The following is a 22309-nucleotide window of genomic DNA, read 5'->3' on the forward strand; positions in this document are numbered from 1 at the left end:
TAGGGAGTCTGTGACAAATGTACGATCGATTTTACAGTGTGTCATCCCAAAGAACCCTTCCAGTCTTAAACCATGGCTGCCTGCTCTCCTTCCTCGAGCCATTCTGGTGCATTTGGGAACACTCGGCCAGGCAGAGACCTTTGGTGAAGCACACGAAGCCAGTGAAACGCTTTTGGTCTCGGATACCATCAGATTAAAATAACCACTCCAGCGAAACATTACAAAGAACTGTTGAAGGAGGTCTAATAATATAGGATCCAAACCCTTTATCTAAGCCCATTGGTAGAGGGTTATAAATTGTAAAAGACCATCTGTTGGAATGCCTTTTACATTGTGTCACTCTGCTTATGTTTCTCTGTATACATTTGTGTTTTATATGTGGGATTTAGCTCTGTGTTTAATTAAGTAACTTTTAGGATAAAGCACTGGCTGGACATTGATTTATTAACTGTTAGTGGATTGTGCTGGCGTTGGAGTCTGTAGCCCACACCACCTCCCTAGATAAGTCCAATAGGAAGGTGGCCCCAGACACTGGCCTTAAAAGGTTACAGTTGTTACAGTTGGAGTCTGGTAACCCGATTGCCTTGTTCACAGTCACCCAGTGTTTCAAGGCAATTATTATGTGGTGGAGCTCAGAACGTGCATCTTTATTGCACTAACAGAAGGTGCTATAATACTCGGACGCCGAAGAAACAAAAGAATATGTCAATTTATTGCTTTTCTGCACTTTATACAATTAATTATCCATTGTATTTTTCATTTCACTTTACATTTTGCTTCACTTTAAGGGGGAGAAACTAAAATTGGATGAACAGTTCATAAACAGTTCAGAGAACACATGCAACTGCCCAAGGTATAAATGTGGTAAGTACAAAATATCACTTTAGAAGATTTTAAGTTAAATCCCTCATGTGATACCCAAGGACATGGAAAGTTAATATATTTTTTTTTTTTTAAACCTTTCTCGTGAAGTCCACCACTCAAACAAAGTCCTGGTCCACTCATTATTTAAGTTTGTAATATAAAGAGGTACATCACTTACTTCTGGAAAGATTTTAACCATAGGCTAAGCAATAATTATAATGTCAAATATATTTGGACATACTTAAGAGTTTGGCACCTGGATACTCAGCCCACCGTATTAAAAGTCCATTATATCCTGTGGCACTTGTAATACCGTCCACCGGAACTATTACGTTTGTGATGCAGTATCATGCCCCCAAGCTCTACATAAGGCCCTTTGCCTCTTGTGCTTCTCGAATGTTCTTCTTTCTTTTAAGATTTAAATGTTTAATATATTCTGAAGATTAGCTTGACGGAAGTATTCAAATTAGTCTTAAAATGCCCCTTTTAAGAAAAGGCATCTTCTGTGAATGAGCCATTAATGTAAAAACGTTTGAATCCAGCTTTTGTGGTTACATGCAAGTGGGAAATTAAAATGGGCAGTCATTCACCATCGAGCCTTAGGTAATGAAAATAATGCGTTTTGAAGCAATCTCTTGACCTTTGTTGAGTCCGAAAAATTCTAAGCCTTTCTTTTCACTTTCTCACTTTTGCTGATAATTATTTTTACAAAATTATATTTTCATACTGTTTACATTTTTACATGCGTTTTGTCATGAGTTTGTACAAACGTCCGTGATGACGAAACTATTTAAAAAGTAACAAATTGTAAACAAAATGATTTGCAGGTTATCAATTGGTCCCACACTCTAAACTGAATGTGAACGTTGAAGATTTTCTGAACAGAAATGTTTTCTCCAGATATGAGTTCATAAGTAGTCGTTCAAGTGAAGGCAGGTTTATTAGAATAGAGATTTTTGTCTAGTATTGCAAAAGGGAAGGCACGAATACTTCCTACGTTTTTTGTGTAAGTCAAGAGAGAGGTCATATGGTGCACCTTCTAGAAAAGCAAAGAACACTGCTAGAACCTGTTTGTGGGCCTTGCGTTATGTAAGGGATGCCACGTAGAGGTCCTTACTGGTCGCAACTAACATAGAACCTAATATTGGTGTAAATAAAGAAAACTGTGCAGCTGTCATTTAAACGGCAATACCATGGATATTTTGTAAACTGCACACATATCTTATATCCTGGCAATTTTGATCTGAATCATCCTTTAAGTCGAAGGAGCAGTCGATATCAATAACTATATAATAAATCAATTATTCATGTTTGTAAAGATTGATTTTGTTCAAGATCATCGAATAAGAACCCGTTTTAGAAAGCATGGAGTCTATTCCTTGCAGTATGAAAAACGTGACAATCTTTTTTGCCTTGCGCTCAGACAGTGATGTAGGTGGGTTAGACCACGAAGGTCCATATGGTGTGGTAGCTTCCACTGTGAGAGGGGCATCTGCAGGCAGTGCTTAATGCGAGCCGGTGGTTGCCAGTTGGGCCAACTGGCACTCATTTTTGGGGACTGGCACTCGTTTTTCCTCATCAGATATTGGCTGTGAGCAAGAGAGGTAAAATTACACAAACAGGACAGAAGGAGGAAGAGAAAGACAGAAGACGTGGCACAGAGGGAGAAAGCAGGGACAGGCAGGTGTGAGATTAAGGGACACCAGGGTCTGGCAGTGAGTGGTAATAAGAGGCCCAAGGTGAATTCAACACTATGCAGCCTTGATATTCGGAGCACCAGCACCATTGGAGCAGAGCTTTGGGCAAGGGCACTCATTCTTTTACAAATTAGGCAATGTCTGCAGGTAGTGGTACTCGTGCAACTCAAGGGAGGTCACAGAGAGGATGAGGTGCTAGAATCACGGCCCAAGGGAAGAAGGTGTCAGAAGATCAGTAATTCTGCAAGCAGGTAAAGGGGAGGGGCTGCTGTGGTTCGAGACAAGTAGGGACTCTGCCCAATAAATCCAAGAACAGAAGAATTTCATTGTGTCTTGTGTGTATGCTGCAAAAAAATTGTTCTGAAGACCTAGTAAACGTTAACAAAAGTTTGCTTCTCCAAGACCTGGGAAATAAGTATGTATTGTGAAGTTTTCTAGTATTATGACAGGATTTAATTTTAACAAATAAAATCACATCATGACTGGATATAAACATCTAACTCAATTTCTTTTTCTTTGTGTTTGCACTCCAGTGAGGGACAAAGTGTGTCTATGTAACGAGAGAGGGATTCTAAGACCTGGACAGTCCATCGTTGAGCACACCAGAGATGGCATTTGCCACTCCTCGTACTGTACTTCAAAGATTGACTCAGCCACAAAATACCATCAACTTAATGTTACCTTGGTGAACTGTGGAGCAAAGTGTGCAGCTGTAAGACCTTTATTATTATAATGAAAAGTATACACTATTGCTTATACCCAACATCAATGGGACAGTGAATAAGTAAATGTCAGAAAACCTTTTACATTTAAAAGCAACATATTTCACAGTGTGTTGTGCAGCTTAACAGGAATTTAGCAAGCAGAAAGGTTGCAATATTATTATGTGATTTGGTTGTGATGAAGCTAAAGTAGTTTACATATACGTCTAATGGCGAAACCGTAACAATTAGGTATGATTTGCATGACTGGTTATTGGCAATCTAGTTAATGTGTACTTTAAAGCAATGGTTTTTAATCTTCTGACTGCTGTGAGACCCCCAAAGAAAGACTACTGGACACAGAGAACCCCCACCTAAGCAATTTCTACGACCAGAACCTCAAAATAATGCACAAAAAAATACAGAAACAATCATACATTAAACAAATACATAAACTACTAAATATTTTGTCTAATACACAGAAAAACGATATATGAAAATTGCAATTTTAATTTTAATGGGAAATTGAACTTTTTAAAAAAATGGATAAAAAAAAAAAAAGACAAAATGACATGATAGGCTGTAGCATATTGCCTTCCTCTTTTGGCTCCAAATGCATGTGTTATATTTGTCAGTGAATACTAGTGCTTTAATTAAGGTTACCAGTTGTTCATAATATTATTTGCTGTACTGAAGCTACGCCCATAAATTAAGCTGGGAATAACAAGTTACTTTTTACCTCCAGATTTCAAATTCCTCCACATTTACAGAATGTTTTAAAATTTTAAATTTTACATTAATCTTTTTTATGTAGATATACTTTAATAATCTGCTAATATGATTTAATATTTAAGCAGTCGCAGATCTCCTCAAGAGATGTCTGGAACCCCCAGAGGTTCATGGCCCTCAGGTTAAGAACCACTGCTTGAGAACAAAATGTAGGCTTGCAATTGTGAGTCACGGCATGTGCTTTACCAATTACTAGTTTATAGAATACCTTTTTTTACTTTATGGATTGTATTGTTCTCATAATTAGTTTTTCAGGTAAACACATTATTATACCATATATATTGACTCAATCATGTTTCTAAAAAATAAAATAATTATTTTTTATATCAGCATGTTTTGATTATCTGCATGTAGTTCATTCCTTGCAGAAGCAGGCACTTCCAAATTAAGCTTGTTCTTCCCTACAAAGGAATTCTATTTTAAATTTAGATTTCTCTTGGTTTTTCTATAGACGATACCATAGCAGGAAGTGGAAATGCAGAAAGTGTTTTTGGGCTGGCTAAATGGAAAAACAGAATCTCACGTAGGAGACAGCGTTGCATTGAAAGGCTTTTGAGTTTAAAATTCCACAGTTCCCACAGTACATTTTCTGGAAGTTCTGGAAGTTTCCAAAGCACATTTTCTGGAAAACCTTTAGAGTGCATACAGTAGTTTCATTATTTTGGTGATTCTATGTTACTGATATTGATCACTTCTCTAATTACATCCGTCCTTGCAGCTTTCAAGTTGATATTGTCTATTTTCAAACTTTCAGGTTGAACAGCAGTGAAATACTCTTGAGATGTAAAGCCCTATATTAGTCTCAGTTTAGAAATTCATAGCTGTAATCTATTTAATTGAAAGTAAATTATAAATATGTATATATATATATATATATATATATAAATATATATATATATATATAATTGTAAGTTCACTCATTCAATCCAACAAGAGATCAAGACACCAAACGAATAGTTCCAAAATATATTGTAAAAAAGAAGAAAGAAATGGTATTCCTCCCAACGCGTTTCAGCCGTAGCCTTATTCACGGGTGGGGGTGTGTGACAAACAGCAACTATAAATACATAATCCCAAACACAAAAGAAGGACTAATCACAAAATCAGAAGTATATATACAGGTCCTTATAGGAAACCATGAGTGCCATCTTGTAGAAGTATGTAAGGTGAAATGTATACCAAGAAAACATCATGTACGTATAAAAAAGCTATTTTTTACCGATACGTGTGAGTTTACACATCATTAATATCTCGGCTAATATATAAACAGAACCATAAATTTTCTATATTCAATGTCATGTTAATTAAGTACCTGATATTACAGTATGCATTTGTTATTACCGCCTAGGCCTATTCCATTCATCCTGGTTAGACACTCATAATTGCATAACACTTACAAAAATGTGAAAATAGAAGCTCGAAGACTAGAACATTACTGAAATCCAAAACATATTAACTACCAAGGTGGGTATTCATCTCCTCACTTAAATTTAACCCATTGGGCGACGGAGTCATAAATTTGATGATATATTTAGATTCAAGGGCACGTTGCATTTTTTGTCTATCACCACCTCTTAAGTTGGATTTAACTTGATCACAAACCACATATGTAAGTTGTTTCTCATCACCTTGATGTACTTCGTGAAAGTGGCGTGCCTCAGGGTAATTACGATCAAAGTTACAAATGGCTCTTACGTGCTCCAACATTCTCTTTTTCGCCTTGTGGATAGTGCTACCCACATATATCTTATCACATGGGCAACGTAGGCAGTATACACAAAATTCAGTGTTACAAGTAAAGAGTCCCTTTATAGCATATTGGTTCTGCCCACCACCCCATGTCACATTTTTGCAAGTCATTGCTGTATCTACATGCTTTGCACCGGTGGCAGCAGAAGAAACCGATATACACATATAGTGCATTTTACTGCGGAACTATAAGTAAATAAAATATGCCAATTAGGAATGAACCAATTATACCATGGTTAATGGAAAGAGCATGTGCACTGGTTAGCAGTGGTAAAGTGTGCAGAGTCCTAAAAACAGCAAAAACAGTGTCAGAAAAAGTTGAGGGATGACCACCCTAAGATTGTCAATTCTAACAAAACCTATAATGAAATACATAACAAATAGTATATATCTTAATCTACAAAAGTCTCTCTGGCTCACAAAATAAAACTGGCCCAACAAGCCAAACAGAAAACAGCTTTCTGTACAACAAAATGAAAAAGTGCCATAGCAGTGAGCCACATAAACTTATATTTGGAGGACATGATAATTGGCCTTTAGGAAAAATAATAATCTCATTTTTTGTAAGAGCAACAATGATTGCCTTTCATTCACTGTGAACTTCATGTGTAGCACAATCCTACTACAAGTAAGCCCAAAATATAAACTGGACTGCATATGTAAAGTATCAGAATTACTACATGAACAACTAAAAGACACATTTATGGTTACATGATTACATAACCAATAACAAATGCAATAGATAAAAAGAAAGAAATCACATTAAATATGATTGCCACTCTGAAGGTATAGTTAGTATTCCCAAATATGGGAATTTCTCAGACATTAGCTCCCTAATAATGTTGTATTTGTTTGACAAACTATCACTAACCTTTCCAGACCTATATCATTTTTTACATTTTGAGATGATGTAAATGTTTTTGGTGAATCGTTGAGGGGGTGCAAAGACAAAAAGAGGTCCCAAAATGAGTTTTCCCACCAATGCATCCTTCATAGACTATTGTATTTCATGTAGTGCAAAAAAGGCTGAATGAATTTACATAGAATATGGCAGGATTATACACTGTGGTGCAGAGATGATGCTTTTGGGTACTGTAGTTAAGTATTTTTTAAGTTTTAAGGCACTAATCTTAGTGATATCTGTCACCACAGTACTTTTGCTGAATTTCACTAAATTACAAGGTCGTAAATCATTTAAAAATATATAAAAATAAATAGATTTCCCTACTTATTACTACAAAGTCCTAATAGGTAGGATATACCACTTACTTGTGACTAAAGCCCTAATACTAAAGACAGCCAAAGTGTAGTAGAAACAATTTGGCTGCCTTTCCATTCTCTAAAAACAGCCATTACCCAATTTTATACTGGCTTGTCATCGCCATGTACCACGGTATACTGATAAGTTATCACGGTATATCATTGCCCAAGATATAACAAAAGCCTAGATGTATTATTGTATTGCGGTACTCTTACGTCACGCATGATGTTGCATGGTCAACACAATTTCTAAGCCAGGTTTACAAGGCAATGCAAGGCTACCATGTGTGGGCCTGCATTAATTGTTAAATCTGGAGAAACCCAAGGCAGCACAATTCTCTATTTTGCCTTACTCTGCACACCATGCTCTACATTGCTGCAAAATGTCAAATAAAAACATATGCTCCTCCACTGTAGCCACTCCACTAAACACTATTCCACTCTCCACAACTCCACTCTAAGCCTCTCCACTGTACGAGACTTCACTTTACGTCACTCACTTTATGCTATTACACTGTATGCAACTCCACTTTGCACCACTACACTCTACGTTCCTAAACTGTAGGCACTGCCATGCTACACCACTCCAGTCTACTTCATTCCATTGTAGACCAATCCACTAGACCCTACTCCACTATAAGCTATTCCACTCTATGCCATTCTGATGTATGCCACTCCACTCTACTGTATTCCACTAGGTGCCACTCCACTCTACAACACTCCACTGTATACTATTCTACTGTATGCCATGCCACTGTACACTACTCCACTCTATGCCACTCCACTCTACACCACTTCACTCTATGCTATACGATTGTACCCCACTCCACTGTATGTTATTACATCCTACCCCAGGCCCCTGTACGCCACTCCAGTCTACACCACTCCATTATACGCCACTCCACCATACACTGCTCCACTATATACTAGTACACTCTACACTTCTTCGCTGCACAACACTCTGCTCTACGCCACTCTAATGTACACTATTACACTGAACACAACTCCACTCTACGCCACTTTAGTGATCCACTGTATGATACCACTCTCCTATATGCTACTCCAGTATGCTGTTCCACTCTACTCCATTCCACTGTATACCACTCCACTGTATATCACTCCACTCTATGCTACTCCAGCATATGTCAATCCACTCTACCCCACTCCATTGTATGCTATTCCATCAGACACCACTTCACTGCATGCCACTCCACATTACGCTTCACAGTACTTCCATTGCACTGTACGCTACTCCACTATATGCTATTCCAGTCTATGCCACTCTACGCCATTTTACTTTATGCCACTCTAAATAGGCTACTACACTCTATGCCACTCCAGTGTACACAGCTCCATTCTACGCCACTCCAATCTACGCTAGTCCATTGGATGCCGCTCAAGTCTATGCCACTACCACTATATGCTATTTCACTCTACCACACTCCAATGTACAACACTCCAGTATTCACCTCTCTACTGTACGCCCCTCCATTCAATGCTATTCCACTCTACGCTATTTTATTCTATGTCACTCCATTGTACTCCACTTAATGCAATTCCACTGTATGCCACTCCCCTCTACGCTATTACACTGTTTGCAACTTCAGTCTTTGCCCCTCTACTGTATGGTATTCCACTCTACCCCACTCGACTGTGCGGTACTCCACTGTATGCTGTTACACTCTACCGCACCAGAAAATACACCACTCCAGTCTACAGCACTTCACTGTATGCCACTCCACTGTACTCTACTACCCTATTACACTTTACGCCATCCCATTGTACACTGCTATAACATATGCTATTATAATTTACACCACTCCACGGTATGCCACTCCAGCCTACGCTACACCACTCTATGCTATTCCACTTTATGCCACTCCACTCTACTGTATGCCACTCCACTCTACAACACTCCACTGTATACTATTCTACTGTATGCCAATCCACTGTACACTTCTCTACTCTGTGCCACTCCGCTCTATGTAATTCCTGTGTACTTTCCTCCACTCTATATCACTCCACTCATTAAAACTCTACTACACTCTATGCCACTCTACTAGACTTTACTCCACCCTATCCCTGTACGCTCCACTGTCCAAATATGAACTCAACTCTATGCCTGTACGCTCTATTGTACAACTATACTCCACTCTACAACAGTTTCCAATGCTTTTCGACACAGCACTCCACTCTAATGTATGTCGCCACTCCAATTTATATTTCCTCAACTCTATGTTATGCCACTTCAATGTATGCCACCCCACTCTACCCAAATCCACTGTGCCCTACTCCACTCTACACCACTCCACTGTACACTACTCCACTCTATGCTATTCTACTCGATACCTCTCCACTCTTCTAGATTCCACTGTACAGTATTCCACGCTGTGCTATTCCTCTGTATGCTTCTCCACTTTACGGTAATCCACTCTATGCCACAACAGTGTACGCCACTCCACTCTGCACCACTCCATTGTATGACACTCTCCTTCACTCAACATAACTCCACTCTATAAAAGTATAGCACATTTCATGGCACCCTACGACATTCTACTCCACTGTATCCAAGTACACTCCACTGTCCAACTCTACACTCCACTCAACGCCCATACACTTTAGTGTACAACACTGTATTCCACTATATAGCACTTTTCTATAGGACACAGCACTCTACTCTACTGTACGAGACCCCACTCCAATTTATAACAGTTTACTGCCTACGCTATGCCAGTACACTCCACCTTATAGCACTCTACTCTGCGACACACTAATATATTCTATTGTACTTTACTACACACTGTATTACAGCACTTCACTTGACTCTACTCCATTATACGAGAACTTACCTCACTTTACGGTACTATACAACAATACACTCTACGCAGCTCGACTGACACTTGATCCCGAGCGAGGAATCAGTGCCTGTCGGTGGTTGTTCCGCCACCAAGTGCAGACTATACTAGTGTTCTGGGAAACAAATAGAGAGCTGTGAGCTCTAAACCTGTGAAGGTAGTGGTAGGTGACTGGACCCCACCTGTAATTGTGCTGAAATGGTCCTCCCCAAAACAGCCGGATAGACCCAGCTGGAGGGCATTGCACACCCAGTAGGCAAGGAAGACCAACAGATGGCCCTATGACCTGCAGACTGAAGTACTACTACATTGTACGCTAATGTTTGCATTTCCAAGACTCATCACAGTTGGACGGTGGACATACCATGAATTGGGGTGACTGCCAGTTCAAAGACAGACAAAAGAGGGACTTGGGACAAAGTTTGTAGGTTGGCAAAGATAGTAAGATGCAAGGGGCTAAAGAGGGGAAGGCATATCCCTGGAGAGGATTGAATATATAAGGGGCAAGACAGGAAACAATGAAAATGGCAGTACATGCTCTTAAATTGCTGACACGGAATGTCAACAGATTAGAGAATAAGATTAGAGGAGGTCTGATGGCTAAAGCAATCATATGTGGCAGACATTGTGGGCCTCATTACATGTTCGGTGGATGGTTTAGACCATCCGTCGAACTTCAGACAGGGAGGTGGCCGCCATAGTGACTACCTCCCCTCCGGGCTCATTAAGAGTTTCCTGCTAGGTCGGCGGACTGAATCCTCAGTTTCCACCTGCTGGCCTAGCAGGAAACATCCTACAGCATTGTCTCGTAATAGAGCCGGCAGCAACGCTGTAGGATGCATGGTGCACCAGTACCCTCGCAATGTTCACTGTCAAAGCAGACAGTGAACATTGCGATGGTGCTGGCCAGGGGAAACCCTGCCTAAGCCAAGTGCATAGGCGGTGCAAATCGCTGGCGGATAATGAGATCGTAATCCCCAGGGCAGTGCTGCTTGCAAAGCTGCCCTCGTGGATTAGGACTACCACAACCGCCAGATCTCCGGGATCTCCGATCCTGGCGGTTCTGGTGGTCCCACCACAGCATGACCGCCGTGGTCTTAATATGGCTCTTTGACCGCCGCATTGGCAGAGGTTGGACCGCCACCGTGAGTCTGGCGGTCTAGTGACTGCCAGACTTGTAATCAGGCCAGTGTTTCTTCAGGAAACACAAGTGAAAGGTTCCAATTGTATTATATTGGGTGGGGGGAAATACACAGTAGTTGGCCATCTGGTATACACCACAGGCTCCAGAGGAGTGGAGTTACTGGTCAAGAAAGCAACAGCTTTCCATGTGGTCAGAGTATGGACAGATACCCTGGAAAGGTACACAATGCTGCTGGGGGATTGGGAAAGGGAAACAATGGCACTTATTAATGTTTATGGCCTGCCAGGGTTACAAACTGATACACTACAATACTTTCCTCAAGTACTCATGGAACTGCAACAGGCTAATGTCAAAGAATTGTTGTGTTGTTCTACCGACAATTTTTATGTAAATTGGAAAGTTATAAGATGCTGCAGTTGTGGCTCACGACACCGGGAAGGGGCGGGGCGGCACGTGTGGGGGTGAGGGAGGCGATTGTAAATATAAATTAAAGAAAAAAGAAAAAGAAAAACACTTACTTCCTCTGCTGCGTGCCGTGCACTTCTCCTCTGTCCCTCGCTGCTGCAGGCACAGGCTCCCAGCCTGCCCTGCAGCCAATCATGATGCTTCTCAAAGCAGCGTTGTGATTGGTTGGGAGCGCCCAGTCATGGCGGTCCGACGCAAACTGGGAGCCTGTGCAAGCTCTCTCAAAACCAGCAACTATGTTGTCGGGCTTCAGAGAGCCTACTGCGCATGTGTGTTTGGTCGGCCCGAGACGGCTGGCCAAACATACATGCGCAGTGAGGGAGAGTGCTGAGCACTCCCCCTCGCTGCTCTTTACCCCCTTGGCCCCACCCCTTTAAAACAAAACAATAATAAACAATGTTTATTATCCTTTTTTTAAAGGTTTTGCAGCTCCCGCTTCTGGTGGGAGGAGGGGGGCCACACTCCTCTGCCCTAATGGAGGAGCTGCCCCTGAGTTGCTGATATTTATTTTCAGACATTTGGTGAAAATTCTGAGATGTTATACATTGGTGAAGAAAGTATAAAGTTTGGGTGGCTCACTTACAAACAGTTCAAGTTGCAATATGAATGTCATTCAGGAATAGGTGTAAGGTGTTTCTAGAAACTACAGAGACTTGTGTATTAGACCTTGTTGCACATGCCTTATCAGTGGCTAGTGCAAAGGTGTGAAGCAGTTGACTTAAATTTTCATGTCAGATGAGATATTTAATAAGTGCATCTCATGAAGGAAAATAATCATCAAAGACTCTTTTGAACAGTATTCAAGGTTTAATAAATTGTTAATCACATTAAAGTCTACAAACACATTATGGCCCTCATTACAACCCTGGCGGTCGGTGATAAAACAGCCGTAATACCGCTAACAGGCCGGCGGTCAAAAAAATGGATTTATGACCTTGGCGGAAACCGCCAACACAGACAGACACTTTAACACACCGACCGCCACGGCGGTAGAAACAACCACTGCAGCGGTAACCGCCAACAGACAAGCGGAAAACAATGTACTGCCCACACTATTACAAGGCACCAATCCGCCAGCTTTTCCGGGGCGGTACCAACGTCATCAAAAGCACGGCGGAAACAGTACACAGAAGGGAAACCACTCACCTCTCGACGCCCAACGAGGAACCAGGACGCCATGGAGCCCGAACTACAGGTGTTATCAATGCTGGTGTATCTTCTCATCTACCAAGACCACGAAGGACGGTGGCGACGACGACGGTGAGTACCGCACCTAGCACACAGGGGAGGGGAGGAGGGAAAAGAGAGTGACACAAACACGCAGCACTCCCACCCACAACAACACACACACACATATCCAATCACATCATAGATACACCCTGTCACCCGCTGGAAGAACACAAGGACCAAGCGAAATGAGTTTAACAAGTGTAATATTCGAACAAACAGATAGCCCAAGAGAAAAGTAAATAATCAGTATATACAAATATTCACAGCAAGTACACAAGTCCGTACACTGTCCCATTAAATGTCCGTGGACCAGTGGTCCCAAAAAGCATGGGCGAAACCCACACATGACACCTGCCTCAAAACGGAGAGAACACTGCAGGGGCATCAGGTCGAAAAAAACAGGCACCTCAGGTGGAAGGGGAGGGGGGGCACCTCAACCGGATGATGGGACGACGCCACTGCTCCTCGAGTGGGCTCTATGGCCACTGTCTGGTCCTGGGGAGTGCAAAGCCACAGTCTCTCAAGTAGGTGGTTTGCCCACTGTCTGGTCCTGGGGCATGCAAAGCCACAGTCTCTCAAGTGGGTGGTTTGCCCACTGCTTGCTCCTGTGGCGTGCAACGCCACAGTCCTTCAAGTGGGTGGTTTGCCCACTGTCTGCTCCTGGGGCATGCAAAGCCACAGTCTCTCAAGTGGGTGTTTTGCCCACTGCTTGCTCCTGGGGCGTGCACCGCCACAGTCTCTCAAGTGGGTGGTTTGCCCCCTGTCTGGTCCTGGGGAGTACAAAGCCACTGTCTCTCAAGTGGGTGGTTTGCCCACTGTCTGGTCCTGGGGAGTACAAAGCCACAGTCTCTCAAGTCAGCGACATGTTCCACTGGTTCTGGAGGGGGCTTGTGGCCCAGAGTGCTTCATCCTGCCAAGGACTGTGTTAATGGATGCTTTTCTCCACTGGTTCTGGAGGGGGCTCGGTGCCCAGAGTGCTTCATCCTGCCAAGGACTGTGTTCGTGGATGCTTTCCTCCACTGGTTTTGGAGGGGGCTTGGTGCCCAGAGTGCTTCATCCTGCCAAGGACTGTGTTAGTAGATGCCTTTCTCCAATGGTTCTGGAGGGGGCTTGGTGCCCAGTGATGCTGCACCTGGGGTGTGGCAGTTCCCAATCCCTCACCTGGGTGTCTGAGCCACAAGAGTTTCAGGGAACAGGTAGCTTGATACCCAATGGAGGAAGAGCCACACCCTGCGGCTACTTATGCTGTAAACTGCTTGTAGTGCCAGTGCTGGTGGTGGTGCCTCATGTAATGTGTGCAGGGTACAGGATGTCCAGTGGGCATGCTGCTGATGTCCGCTGTAGTGGCACTGTCTGACACATGGCGGTGACTGCGGTAGTGTCTGCACTGGAGATGCAGGCAGTGCTGCCCGTGGTGCAGGTGTCTATAGTAGTGGAGGGAGACACCAGGCCGTCTCCAGAACCCTCGGACAGCTGCCCACTGGGAATGATGCTGGTGACTGTAGTTGTGGCAGCTGTCGTGCAGGTGGCGGTGCAGATGGTGGTGCAGGTGGCGGTTGTTGCGGCGGCTGCTCACCAAGGTACAGGTTGCTAGCTTGTCATGAGAAATGGGGGTCACCAGTCCCTCACCAGGAGGCTCCGTGCCCTGAGGTGACTTTCCTTTGATTTTGTGTCCCTTCCCCGCATTGGTAATCGCTGCTGGCACCTTGGCACTGTACTCTTTGGTTCTGGATGAGGCCTTGCTGGGTTGGTGGTGCAACTTTTCCCTTCTGCATGCTGGCCCCTTCTTTACCTTGGCAGGTGGCAGAATCGGGTGGTCCTTAGCTTCAGTAGGTGGCACACTGGCAGCCCTGATGGTTGCCCCCTTCGATCCTCCCGGACTTGCAGGGACCACAGTGGATGACGATTTGGTGGCTGAGATGCTGGTCTGGGCTTTAGACAACCTGGCCCTAGGGGAAGGACAGGGTGGAGGAGGTGTAGGGAAGAGGTCAATATTAGCCAGGAAACGTTTTTTAGACACACTGGGACGGGAAGATGGAGGGGGTTTGGGAGTGGATGAAGAGGTAGTGGTTGTAGAAGGTGTACGTCTGCTGAGTTTGGGTGAAGGTGCATGGGCTGGAGGCTGTTGTGAGGTGGATGGCTGTTGAGTGGGTGTGTGCCGGCTTTTGTGTACTTTGGGAGGAGGGCTCACAGACACCCTGGGGGAGGACACAGGGGACGTGTGAATGGTTGTGGGGGTGGTGATTGCACATGAGCGGTGTGTTGTGATGGGCGTGCTGGTGGTGGAGGTAGTGGCTGAGGATGTAGTGCATGCAGGTGTGAGTGGAGACAAGACTGGGAGGGAGGTGGAGGACGTGGAGGAGGGAGACACAGTGGAGGCAGTGGATGTTGGTGTGTCTGCATGGCTCTGGTGCTTGTGTGAGTGCCTGTGGGATGTGTGGTGCTTACGTTTGCCTGAGCCACTGTTGTGTGTTGATGTTTGTGCATGCTGGTCTGATGGTGTGCTTGGGATAGGCTGAGGTAGAGGGGATTGGGTCTGGGTAGTGGAAGTTGGAGGTGGGAGGCTGGACACAGGGGCAACGGCTGCCATCAGCGCTGAGGCCAGAGCCTGAAATGCTCTCTGTTGGGCCACCATGCCAGAATGAATGCCCTCCAGGTATGAATTTGTTTGTTGCAAATGCCTCTCTACACCCTGGATGGCATTCAAAATGGTTGACTGCCCAACAGTGAGGGATCTCAGGAGGTCAATAGCCTCCTCACTGAGGGCAGCAGGGCTGACTGGGGCAGGGCCTGAGGTGCCTGGGGCGAAGGAGATGCCCACCCTCCTGGGTGAGTGGGCACAGGAAACACACTGAGGGGCTGCTGGGAGGGCCGTGCTGGTAGGGGGGGTGGCGGCTGTACCTGTTGTTGCGGTGGGCACAGAGGTGCCCACCACCACAAGGGAGCTCCCATCAGAGGAGGAGTCGCTGTCGCTGGTGTCCTCTTCTGTCCCCGTCGTGGAGCTCCCCTCGCCCTCCGTCCCACTGGTGCCTTAAGACTCTGTACATTTACCCTCCTGGGCCATGTGGGATGTAGCTCCCTCCATCTCCGGTGCCTCTGCTCCTCCGCCAGATGATGCTAATACACACAAGGACAGGGTGACAAAACAAGATGGGGGTTTAAGACAGAGGAGACACATGGTCAATGCCAGCAACACCACTACCGTTGGTGGACACAACACACAGGGAGCAGCCCTATGCACTAGGCCATGCACTAGCAGTTAGTAGGAAAAACACCTGCCCATGGGGGACTATGCCTAACCCCATTTGCTGCACACCTGGAACCCACAGGCCGCTGACTAGTTGAAGATGGCCACTACCACTATTGGGGTTGGAGTGCCACAGAGTCTGTCTAACAAGGGACCTACCATTACCAAGTTCGCCCTAGCCTAGGGGAACCCACAGCCCATATCCCACACCCAGACACCTCCTAAAGCGCGCAGAGTCAGCTGAATGAGACTGTGCTCACCCCTTTGTGGCTGCTGTGATGCCCTCAAGTGCCTATCCAACTCCGAATATGCCACCGCCAGGATCCGGAACATCAGGGGGGTCATGGTGCGACGGGCACCCCTTCCACGTTAGGAGGCCATCCCTAGCTGGGCCTCTGCCGTCTTCTTGCTCCAGCGGCGCAGGTCCTCCCATCTCTTGCGACAGTGGGTGCTCCGTCTATGATACACCCCCAGGGTCCACACTTCCTTGGCGATGGCACGCCTAATACCCTTCTTCTGGTGGGCGCTGACCTAGAGGAAAGGCATAGCATGATAGGAAATTACTCCCTCGTCCGGTTCATCATACTCATTGCCCACCACTTCCAACCCATGCCCTGACACACATACACTCACCCTCCTCTCATGCAGGCCTCAGCCCCCAACCCCACATGTATCTTCCATCTACACCACTCCATACACTCATGGCCCACGCATCATGCTCACAGTGTACTCACCTGTTTATCTGGAGGACCATAGAGTAGCGTGTACTGGGGGAGAACCCCATCCACTAGTCTCTCCAACTCCTCCGAAGTGAAGGCAGGGTCCCTTTCCCCAGACACTCGAGCCATTGTCGCTTCCAGACAAAGGTCACAGCACCACTTGCAGTGTAGGTCCTCTCCTGTTGAAGGTCAGGTATCAAGTGAGTGAACAGATAAAAAATGCCGTTCACGTCCGCAGCAGTGCGTACCGTCACCACTGGCGTACATCGTCATTGGCTCCTGGAACCTATAGGGCCCAATGATAACCAATGCTGAATCGTGCGGTGGTCTTCTACTGCCTACCGTGACGCTGCACAACGCCTGCGCAGTTACCTCATTTCCCCTGGTCCCTCCTTACAGGTCAGGCAGCAGCCATTTCAGGGTGACACATCGCATGGCACCTAACTGCGTCACAGCACATTTGGGCAGAAATACGGACAGACAACGCCGCACACGGATTTACACACATTAGTGCAAAAACACTTGTGCAACCTATGTGGTACATGACCCTCTGCTCACCATTCTCCTCCATAGGGCACATCCGCTGGGGCAGATGATGAGATTGCGTCATCCTCCGGTATACAGACCCCTGGTGGAACTGAAGACAATGGAAGACAGACACATCATTATCACCTTCAGACTTGATTGTGCCACAATCCAAGAATTGTGTGCCCAATTGGAGCCAGACCTGATGCCAGCTATACACCATCCCATAGGTATCCCCCCTTTAGTGCAGGTCCAGTCAGTGCTCCATTTCCTGGCAAGTGGTTCCTTTCAAACAACAGTGGCCATGGCATCAGGGATGTCTCAGCCAATGTTCTCTAACGTGTTGACCAGAGTGTTATCTGCCTTCTGAAACACATGCGCAGCTACATAGTTTTCCCCCAGGTGCAGGATTTGGCCACAGTGAAAGCAGACTTCTATGCCCTGGGACATATCCCCAACATCATTTGTGCCATTGATGATACACATGTGGCATTTGTCCCCCCCGCAGGAATTAACAGGTGTACAGAAATCGAAAAAGCTACCATTCAATGAATGTGCAGATGGTGTGTATGGCAGACCAGTACATCTCTCATGTGAATGCCAAGTATCCTGGCTCTGTGCATGACGCTTACATTTTGAGGAATAGTAGCATCCCTTATGTGATGGGCCAACTCCAGAGACACGGGTGTGCTAATGGGTGAGCCCAAGGTCCCCACACAGTATGAATAGGTGTCTGGGTATGGGGTAGTCCCAAAGGGTTGGTGTGTGTCTAACAGATATCCCTCGATATTTGCAGGTGACTCTGTTACCCCAGCCTCTCATGGCTACTGACCCAGTGAGGAATGGCAGGACAAGGGCAGAGGAACGCTACAATGAGGCACATGGGCGAACTAGGCGTATTATTGAGCGAACTTTCGGCCTCCTTCAAGGCCAGATTCCGGTGCCTCCATCTAACAGGTGGCTCCCTATACTACTCACCGAAGAAGGTGTGCCAGATCATTGTGGTATGCTGTATGTTGCACAACCTGGCTTTGCGACGCCAAGTGCCATTTCTGCAGGTGGATGGGCCTGATGATGGTCTTGTGGCAGCTGTGGAGCCTGTGGACAGTGAGGAAGAGGAGGCAGAGGAAGAAGATATTGACAACCGAAACAACATCATCATGCAGTACTTCCAGTGAGACATAGGTAAGAGACAGGCACTGCTCATCTCATATCTGACTACTGTAGGACATTGCACAAGTCAACCTTCTAACCTCTGTGTATGGACCCTGACAGTTCACTTTGGCTTTCCTTTTCACAGATCTGGGTACCTCATTCTGCCTTCTGCTATGTTTACTGCTGTCCAACAAGTGTCATACATTGGTATGTGCAAATGAACATTAACATTGTTATTTGTCGAAGAAGTTGTAATAATACATTTGTGAAAGTACAGACTGACTCCAGATTGTTTTGTGATTCAAGGGTGTTTATTTCAGTTCTAATAAGTAGAGGGGTATGTGCAATGGGCTGGGGTGATGGTGGAAGAATGTCCAGGAGAGAGTCCAGTCTATTGGTATCACAGGTGCATTGTCCAAGGGGGCATGGGAAGTGGAGTAATGGCAGTCCAAGGTGGACAGGGTGACATAGTGGGACAGAAGGGTGACAATCAGGAGTGTCCTATTTCCTGGCGGGGGTCTTGGCAATGTTCTCTGTCTTCTGCCTGGATCGCAGGGACCGTTTGCGGGGTGGTTCTCCTTCTGCAGGGGGTGGTCTGCTGGTGGCCTGTTGGTCCTGCTGCGGGACCTCCTGTCCACTAGCACCAGCGGACGTGGAAGGCTGTTCATCTGTTGGGCTAATGTCATGGGCCCGGTGGTATGCCACTGTCTCCCTCATGGTGTTGGCCATGTCTGCCAGCACCCCTGCAGTGGTGACCAGGGTGGTGTTAATGGACTTCAAGTCCTCCCTGATCCCCAGGTACTGTCCCTCCTGCAGCCACTGGGTCTCCTGAAACTTGGCCAGTACCTTACCCATGGTCTCCTGGGAATGGTGGTATGCTCCTGTTTGAGGGATGTTTGATAATGCCTCATGGAGAGTGGGTTCCCTGGGCCTGTCCTCCCCTTGTCGCACAGCAGTCCTCCCAGCTTCCCTGTTGTCCTGTGCCTCTGTACCCTGAACCGTGTGCCCAGTGCCACTGACCCCAGGTCCCTGATCGTCCTGTGTTAGTGGGGTTGCCTGGGGTCCCTGTAGTAGTGGACACACTGCTGATTGACGTGTCCTGGGGACAGAGGGATGGGCCTGCTGGGTGGGTGCTGTGCTGGTGTTTCCTGAGGGGGGAGGCTCTGTGGTGGGTTGGGACTGTGGCAGGGGAACCGACTGTCCAGAGGTCCCTGATTGGCCGGCCTGGTCATCTTGATCCAGGCGTGCAGAGTTGCTGTTGTCACTGTGGGCCTCTTCTGTGAGGAGACTGGATATGGCTGGCACCTCCTGTCCGGTGACGTTGGGTAGGGGTCCTGTTGGGGTGTAAATGCATTGTTATTGTATCTGCGTGTGCCATCTTGTGCATGGGTGTGTTTCCCTCTATGATTGTGATTTCCCTGTTGGCTTGGCCTTGTGTGAGTGGTGATTTACAGGGCATGCTGTGGTGATGGGTGTCCATGCCGGTCTGTGTTGGGGGTCCATCCTTTGGTGTTGCATGCAGGGCTTCGTATTGAGATGGGTGTTGTGATGGTGGGGTGTATGTGAGATGGTGGAGTGATGGTGGTGAGGGTAGGGGTGGGAGTATGTGTTGGCATACAGGTAGGGGGGTGAAAGTAGTAAAGATCTGACTTACCAGAGTCCTGTCCTCCTGCTACTCCTGCGAGGACCTCAGGATGCATTCTCTCTCTGCTTCTTCCAAAAATGTAGTTGTAAGGGGTTGTGGGTAATGTAGGTGTGTGTTTTATAGTGGTGTGAGTGTGTGGGTGTGGTGTGTGTCAGGTGTGTGTAGTTTGTCTTGTCCAATGTGGTGTAGTTTTGTAAGTGTGTGTGTATTTTGAGTGCAGTGGTGTGTACCGCCAATGGTTTACTGCGGTTGAGTGACCGCCGCATTGATTTCTGGGTCATGATACTGTGGGTGTATTCCTGTTGGCATAACGGTGTGGGGTTTGCTATCGCCAGTTTATCACTGACCTTTGGTGTGGCGGACTTGTGTGGGTGTCTGTATTGTGGAGGATTTCTAAGTGTGGGTCATAATACCCGTAGCGGATTTCCGTCACAGACACAGTATGTTGGCGGCCGTCAGCACGGCTGTCAGCAGTCTTTACCACCAGGGTTGTAATGAGGGCCTACATTTCTTAAGCCTCTGAATACCAGAAAAAAGAGCACAATATCTACTAAATGGGGGTGATTTCACTATATGCTTAACCTTTTAGCACTACAGAGGTTATCGAAAATTGGGTCTAGATGTACCTTGCTGAATTCCTTCCAGTATGAAAAGTGTATAGCAAAGTGCCACAAAAAATAAGAAATACCTTTGACAACTCATAGAAAATGAGCCCTTCTCTTAGCTTTCTAGGGCAATTGCTACAATTTTATGACACACCAAATCCCCTCATTTTGTTTTTTTCTATAGGAAATGGTATACATTTTACAGCTTTAAATCCACCAATATGGCTTCAGGAGTGTCACACTGTTGTCATAAAAACAGAATGTTAATGCTCTAGTTGTTCATTAGAAGACTGTATGAAACTGCAGTAGAACACTTTTGATCAAATGACTGGCTGCTGCTTCTGTTGGAAGTGTGTTTTACTTAAAATATGAGGTTTATTCTAACATGACTAAGGAAGATAGTGTGCATTTATAGCAAAAGTTATCTCATTTTAGCTGATAAAGCACCTTCCATAACCTCTATGAGAAAATCATGAGAGGACCCGTTTTTCTCTCAAACATGGTTTATCAAATCCCAGAAGAGGATCAGCATTTTCACTGGGTAAAATCACCTTAGAACACACCACAGTTCAGTTCGTATCTCAAACAATTGTTTTGTATTCTGACTAAAATCTGTTAACACCATTTCTTTCTTTTCTTTTTTGTGGGCTTCAAAACCTACCATCACTACAATGCATTTCATTGGGTACCATGACCCTGAGTACTTTAATGACTGCCACAACATGTTGTCCATGTTGTGGCCACCCAATTAAGGTGGTGGTTGACGGGGCATGCCTACTTATAGTTATAATAATTAACTTTTGAGACTCAAGGACCATGCCATGAGTCCTGTAATGGCTACCATAACAAAGGGCCTGATTCACAGAAAGGACAGTCCCCGGGTTTTATGTGCAGACACTTCACAGTCGTGAAGATACTAATAGTAAAATCCCTTTATGATTAGCAATCAAATGTAAAATTCCAGAAAAGTGTAAATTTAACTTTGTGAATCAGGCCCATATTGCTTAGGTTGTGGCCAGCCAATTAAAATGGACTAGTCCCCTTTAAAGGGGCTAATCAAAGTATAACTGGATTCCAACAGTCTAGATATACCTATTTTTAACCCCTTAATGACCACCAAAAGCACTTCATTAAAAGCAAATTTTCCAACAAAACAGCTTTACAAATTTACACAAAATCACAGAAAGCACGCTTTCTGAGTAAAGTTCTGACTTTCTGCCAAAGTTGGTGTAATTCTGTTGAGCTCCTTTTTCTGTGTCACTTTCCAAAATGTCCAATCGGAATTAACATGGAAAATCAACCTTTTGGGCCCCCCTTTTTTTCTTGGCCCATGATTAACAAATCACCACAAGAAGTTCCAGGAAGAGGCCAAAGTGGATGAATTTTGTTTTCAGAAAAATTTGTGATGATTTGTCAAATAGCACTAAACATATTACTAGAGCGAAAACATTTTCTTTCTATGAAAACTCTGGCATAACTACAACTGTACAGTAGCTATTTTATGACACAGTAGAACTCAACACTACACACCAACACAAAAGGTATCAAATATCCAGGTTCTGGGAATGCGATTAATACGTCTAGGTAAGGCAGCCCCTTTCCTCACTCCCCTCCCTTTGCCCTTTTCCCTTTACTCTAGGGTTGCTCTAGTACAATAGC

The 22309-nt window shown here is 45.2% G+C and overlaps 1 protein-coding gene across 1 annotated transcript in view; it reads left to right on the forward strand.

Moving 5' to 3' along the window:
- Positions 1–22309, forward strand: part of OTOG (otogelin) — a 956473-nt gene that overhangs the window by 805168 nt on the left and 128996 nt on the right. The window contains exons 49-50 of the mRNA XM_069221482.1: positions 789–864; positions 3095–3273. Of these exons, the coding sequence (XP_069077583.1) occupies positions 789–864; positions 3095–3273 (255 nt within the window). The remainder of the gene's footprint in view (positions 1–788; positions 865–3094; positions 3274–22309) is intronic.

Source organism: Pleurodeles waltl, chromosome 3_1 (assembly GCF_031143425.1).
Source record: "Pleurodeles waltl isolate 20211129_DDA chromosome 3_1, aPleWal1.hap1.20221129, whole genome shotgun sequence".
NCBI classification, from domain to species: domain Eukaryota; kingdom Metazoa; phylum Chordata; class Amphibia; order Caudata; family Salamandridae; genus Pleurodeles; species Pleurodeles waltl.